Genomic DNA, 6,240 nt, shown 5'->3' on the forward strand with positions numbered 1-6,240 from the left:
AATTGTCTTCCTCTGAGGACGACCCCGCTGACCCCAGTCCCTGTGTGTGCGTTTCCCAGCATAAAAGGGAGATTTGGGGGCCCTGCCATGTGGGTGATGAAAGGCCAAGGTGGTCTTCCTGCTAAAGGGAGGCCTGGGAGATGGTGTAGGATCGCAGTGTATGTGCACTGGGACTCGACGTGTTGTGTGATGGTGCGATGGACAGGATTTAGGCAATCTGGGGACAGAAACAGGTTTGTCATTGAGAGAAGGGTGGGGGTTACACACGGTTCTGGTGCCCCCATCTTCAAAGAGCACTGAAACGTAACCAGGGGGACAAAACCTTAGAGATGACATGTGGGCTGGGACGAAATGCATCTCAATGAGAGGCATAAAGAGCTCCATCTGTTTGTAACAGAAAAAATAATTCAAACCTAAGTTCGTTATGGTGTACAATACGTTACTACTGAGACCAGCCCGGGCACCAAAGTACTCTTGGATTTAGAATAAGCAGAAAAATTAATAAAGCTAGACAAAATCAGGCTGAGAACGGGAATGTTGACACCAAGGAAATGGTTAATTCCTAGATGTGTTGTCAGTGCTGGTGACGCACCGAGGCTGGATCCCTTCCAGAAAACAACACTTTAAACCGAAGACAAAGAACCGGCTTAGCACGGAGGTGATCAGTGGAATGGCTTGGCCTGGTGTACACAACGGGGTCAAACGAGATGATTTAATGATCTCTTTTGGCCTGAAAGCTTTCCATTCTCCGAAGGAGATAAATGAAAAAGCCCTTTCACAAAAAGCGAGCACTCGAGATACGTGTGTAATGAACTCTGCTGCTTCCAGGGGAACGGCGGTGCAGGAGCTGCAGGAAGCGTGACCTTGCCGCCCGCACGCTGCCGGGAGGTGGTGGCCATCTGTTTCGAGGAGGTGGCTCGCCACTACCAAGGCCGCCACTCTCACGCGTGACATTTCTCAGCTGCTTTTAGTTGCTAACTGACACGGTCTCCCTGCATTTAAGTAACATTTGCTCCCTTATCTCTGTCAGGGTGAAGAGGCCAAGCGGCATGAGCAGCCTCCTGGGGAAGATTGGCTCCAAAAAGCAGAAGATGAGCACGCTGGAGAAATCCAAACTGGACTGGGAGACCTTCAAGGAGGAGGAGGGGATTGTGGAGGAGCTGGCAATCCATAACCGAGGGAAAGACGGGTAAGAGGGATTTTACCTAATGGTAGTCCAGCCTTTCTCACCACTTCCTATACAGAATCACAGAATTGCTTGGTTGGAAAAGCCCTCTGAGATCATCACGTCCAACCGTTCCTGTCTACCCCCTAAACCATATCCCTAAGTTCCTCATCTACCCGCTCTTTAAATACATCCAGGGATGGGGACTGTAGGGACCCCATCGCTTGCTACAGAGAGTTTAGCAAACTCATGGAATTGATAAGGATTTATTCTAGGGATGCATAAAGCCAGTGGCTGCTGTAGCTGTCACAGGGAGACAGGTAAGCCTGCAAGCACCCATCGTTCTCTGCTAACAACCTCGTGAGTTCTTCAAGTCCAGCTCAAGTAGAGTCTGGCTGTGCTTCATCTTCTCTCCTGCCAGTGGCACAGATGCAACGTGAGGCAGTCTCATGCAGCACTCATGAGGAGACGCAATTGCCCTTGCCCTGTATTCTTGTTTTAAAAGTCTCAAACTGGGAGGTGTTTTTCATTCCGTTCTTCAAACGACAAGTTCCAGCTGCGTCTGCCCTCCCTCCTCCTGCGTGAAGATGCGTGCAAACCCGGAACAGCTGGCAAGGTGCATTAAAGATGATGGCAGTGCGGGACGTCGATTGCGTGCGTGGAGCAACGCTCACTCCAGTGAAGTTAATGGAAGTATCGTAAAAGTAAATGGTGATGCTGTAAATAAAACAGGAAGTTAATAACGTGCGCTGCAGGGAAGGGTAATAAGATCAGAAGCGGCGTTTCCACTGCAAGTGCATTGCTAAGCTCTGGGCAAACGTAACCGGCTTACTGGACAGCTCATAAAATGTGTTTTTGTTGTGAGCTGGTCATTTAGTCTGCAGGAAAAACTCAGAGCTTCTGCATTCCAGCAAATTGGATTTTGTATTTCAAATAGATCTTTTGTAGCTGCTGGGGTTCTTCAGTTGGGTCTTGCACCCTTCCACAGCACCCCTTCTCCACCAGATCTTCCCAGATCATGGCTGATGCTGGAGGCAGAGCCAGGCTGTGCAATCAGCCTAATCAGGGCCCGTCGCTCTCACCTGGGCTGCACACACCCCAGACAGGCCAAGGCAACCCCTGCCCGAGCCTTTTGTGTCATCTTTCTTGTTCAAACCTAGTGTTTCAGACTTTGTCGGACAGAGCTGTTCCCTATTCCACCCCGTACAAGCAGGACAGCTCACTCTTCACGCCTGGCAAACCTTTCCAGAGACGCTAATGTAATGGTCCTTGAAGGCTGAAGAAGGGATCAGCACATTGAAAAGATGAGAAGGCAGAGCAGCGGTTTTAAGAGCATCTGTAAGCTTAGACAGCTTTGGATTTTGCTGCCTGTCACATCCCAGGCTAGAAAATCCGCTGGGCTATTGGCAAGTGATTTTTGACACTAAACCAAATGAGAAACGTGATGCCGTGATACCTTTAGTCACTCCTTACAAATCCGTTTGTGCTAGTCAGGCATGTAATGTGAGGGGATCAACCAAGTATCTGCTCGCTGTGAGTTACATCCGCCTTCAAGGTGAAGGAAGGGAGAAGGGAGGAGCAGCGATGGACGCACAGCCCACCGCATTTCTGCTTACGGGCCTCCTGCAAACGCTGGTGGTGTGGAGAGTGCTGCACCATGCAGCTGCACCGATCGTGCAGACACAGCTGCCGTGGGCTCCAGGTCATTTTGCAGGAGCCTGGTGTCCCTTCCGCAGCTGCCTCTTCCCCTTTAATAATGCAGGCTCCGCTCACCCTTCAGTAGGCAATCATTTACACATCTCTATAAAGATCGTAATGAGCGGTTGTTAACCCTTCAACCCAGGCAGGAGGGAGCGGGGCCCTGACTTTATCTCTGGTGCTGCCGTGTGTTAGAAACCTCTGGTCCCTGCGTGTCAGCTTTGTAATTGTAAAATAAAGACCGTGGCATCTTTCTGCTGCTGATGCCGGTCACCAGCCAGCAGCAGCTCAAGGGATTCCCGAGGCAGAGGGGACACGTGGTGCTGCCCCATGGCTGTGTCCACCCTTGCCTCTGATTTTCCCCCTCCTCATATCACCAGCCCCAGATGACGACTTGCATTTCCCCAGTAGGAGGATCCAGGCTTGTGCAGCCCGGCTGTGGCAGATCCTGAGGGCCTGCCCTGGATTTGACAGGAGGGGCTGAAGTGAGGAGCGGAGGCAGTCTCCTCTTCGCTGCGATCTCCCTGGTGTGCTTTATAAATGGAAATGTGGCCTCTTAATTGGGCCACCTTTGTAGGACAGACCCAGTGGGGGAGCAGCCCCGCGCCGGGTTGTTGATGGTGACTGGCAGGGGACAGGCAGCACCAACAAAACCCTCCCCTGAGCAGTTTGCAGCTGCCCTCGTTAGCAGGGGCAGCCTCTTCTCCCAGCAAATTTCCCTTCCTCTGGGTCACAGCTGCCTTGTTTCCACACGAGCTGATAATTTACGGGAAGGTATTGATTCAGGTAGCAAAGGTTATGTAGACAAGCGCAGGACGGGTGTTTGTTCCTCAGCCGTGCCCTTTGCGCTGCCGTTTGCAATGCCTTGCTGCCGGCTGCAAGAGAACCAGAGCCACAGCTTGGGCACAGGACGCAGAGGTGCTTGCACCTCCCTGCTTGCGGCCATCAGCATCTCCAGCCTCCATGTGCACGCAGTATAATCCAGCCAGGCTTGTTCCCAGGCTGCCTGCCCCAAAAACCCCGGTGCGGGGTCTGCTCTGGCCTCTGCGGCCAAGGACGCCGCCGCGGGGGTAACGTCTCAGTTCTCCGTCCACGCAGAGCCGCTGGCTGCGGCCGTGAGACCACATTCCTGGCCCATGATCTGTATCAGTCCCCCAGGAGCCAGGCCCTGCCTGCCAAAGAGGAGGAGGAGGAGGAAGTCATTGACCCCTTGTTGGGGTTGAGAGTAGGGGGTTGCAGAGGGGCTGAAGAAGCTTCAAATTGGGTAGTCAGTTGGGGTGCTCTGAGGTTAACAGGGGTAACCCGCGTCCCTCGCCTTTCGGCTGTGGTTGCAGTTGGTGTTTAGCAGCAGAGGAGAAGGAAAACCACACGCCCAGCGATACGACACGATGTAATATATAACGTGACCCCCCCGACTTCCTTCCCGTGGCCTCTCCGATCCCAGCTCCAGGAGCAGGTCACCTCCCTGCTCGTGGGGACAAGGGGAAGCGACGCTCCCCTGCCTGCCTTTCCTGAGCTGGTGTGGGGAGGGGGGGCTCGGTGCACAGCCCTCCTCCGATGCAAGAGGCAGGGGGCTGGGAAGACCCCTCGTCGCAGCCACTGCATCGCCTGTGTTAGGCCACTCCGGGCCCCTGCCCCTCGCAGCCGGCGGAGATGAGCTGACCCAGTTGTGTCAGTGCGAGACGGGCTCGGGCCGCGATGGGGATGGGGTGGCAGCGGGGACGCGCGGGGCTGTTCATCCGCTCGGGGACAAAGCCAGCGGGGGGAAATCGCTCGCTGGAGTGAATTTGAATTAATTCATTTCCAATGATGGGGAGGGCAGGAGCGTCAGGGCCGTCCCTTGCAGCAAGGACGAAGGCACCCTGCTCCTGGGAGCACATTCAGTGCTGGTTCGATGGCTGTAGACCTTGTCACCAAAGGCAGAGCAGCCCCTCCGTCCCAGAGGGCCCATTGCTGGTGGGAGGGAGCTTCAACCTTCCCATGCAGTTGGGTCGTGGGCACCTTCATGCACGCTGCCAGCCACCCAGAAGCCCAGAAAACCCTTAGAACCTGCAATGCTCTTCTCTCCTCTGGATGCTGCAGCCTTTGCTCTTGCTTTCAAGCTCTCCCGTGCAGGAGAAGCAGCAACCGACAGGGAGAAGGCGAACGCAGCAGCTCCTGCGTCTCACGTAATGACCTTGTCGTGACAGCCTGAGTGTTTGCCGCCCTGGAACAAATGCAAAACAATTGTGATGATTCAATTACAGCTCCTGTTTTGAATTGCAATTTCGCTCCCTCTGTAGGTTAATTAGTAGCACAGCCTCAGGCTATCCGTGGCAAGGGTTTGCAGCAAAGTGCATTAAAATTCAGCTGCATGCCATTAATGAGCGGCAAGGTGCTTTTCCAGGAGCAGGCGTGCCCGCCTTCCTTGCAGTGCTCAGGTGCCTCGCTGAGAGGGAGAAGTAAATACTGGGTGGTGGTGAGGAGCTGCTCTGTGGCTGGGAAACCCCTGGCCTGGATCCCTGAGCTGCTGCAGGCTCACCCGGTGAAGCTGTGTGTGTCCCTAATGCTCCCTGTGCCCATTACCAGCCAGTATTGTGGGATGGGTTTGAGAGATGCTTTGCTGGGGGTGCGTGGGCCGGGTCGTGGGGGCAGCCAGGGGGCAGTCAGAGCCGAGGACCTGCCCTGAACCTGTTCAGGTTGTTGTGAAGGTCATTTCTCAGCGGTAAGAGAAGAGCTGAACCAGAAGCAGCCAGCCCATGGCTCCAGCCTATGAGGACCCTTTGCCCCAAACCTCTGCGAGTCCCCCAGGAGACACCCACCAGGCTGTGGAGCAGCTTTGGTGTCCGCAGGTGATGCTCAGGGCAGTGACCAGCTCACGGAGAGAGGGGGAGTGAGGCAGATAATGCTCATCCCTTCGGGTCGGCTTTGCCCCAGGCTGAGGGCTGCTGTGGGCACTGCTTACAGCCTCTGCCTCTCTGCCTCCCCGCAGGTACATCGAGAGGAAGGCGTTCCTGGAGCGCGTGGATCACAGGCAGTTCGAGATCGAGCGCGACCTCAGACTGAGCAGGATGAAGCCCTGAGGCGCCGGGGGCGGCTGTGGGGGATGCTGCTCTCCTCTGTGCCCGAGCGCTGGCTGGAGGCTGCCGGCCACCACCAGACCAGGCACAGAAACCGTTCTCTACCCAAGACTCGGCCTGTATGTCTCAAAATACAGGTTTTTCTTTTTACTGTAATAGATTGGGGAGGGTATTTGTCAGTGGGCAGGGGGCGCTTGGAGGGTTGAACGGCCCAGCAGGTGACAGAAGTGACTGGGATGATTCTGGTAAGCAGCTTTCCAAGGAGAAGAGATGGTGGCACCCATCCTTTGCCAACCCTGGGAGGAGCCCCCCCAAGGC

The 6,240-nt window shown here is 55.0% G+C and overlaps 1 protein-coding gene across 1 annotated transcript; it reads left to right on the top strand.

The window, feature by feature from the left end:
• Positions 1 to 1,030: 1,030 nt before the first annotated feature.
• LOC104541917 (craniofacial development protein 1) lies at positions 1,031 to 5,925 on the top strand (the record flags this gene model as incomplete). The annotated part of the gene is made up of 2 exons (XM_010186078.1): positions 1,031 to 1,189; positions 5,835 to 5,925. Coding segments are annotated over 2 exons (250 nt in total), but the record flags the coding sequence as incomplete, so codon positions are not given.
• Positions 5,926 to 6,240: the final 315 nt, after the last annotated feature.

Source organism: Mesitornis unicolor, unplaced genomic scaffold (genome assembly GCF_000695765.1).
Source record: "Mesitornis unicolor isolate BGI_N332 unplaced genomic scaffold, ASM69576v1 scaffold19906, whole genome shotgun sequence".
In the NCBI taxonomy this organism is placed as follows: domain Eukaryota; kingdom Metazoa; phylum Chordata; class Aves; order Mesitornithiformes; family Mesitornithidae; genus Mesitornis; species Mesitornis unicolor.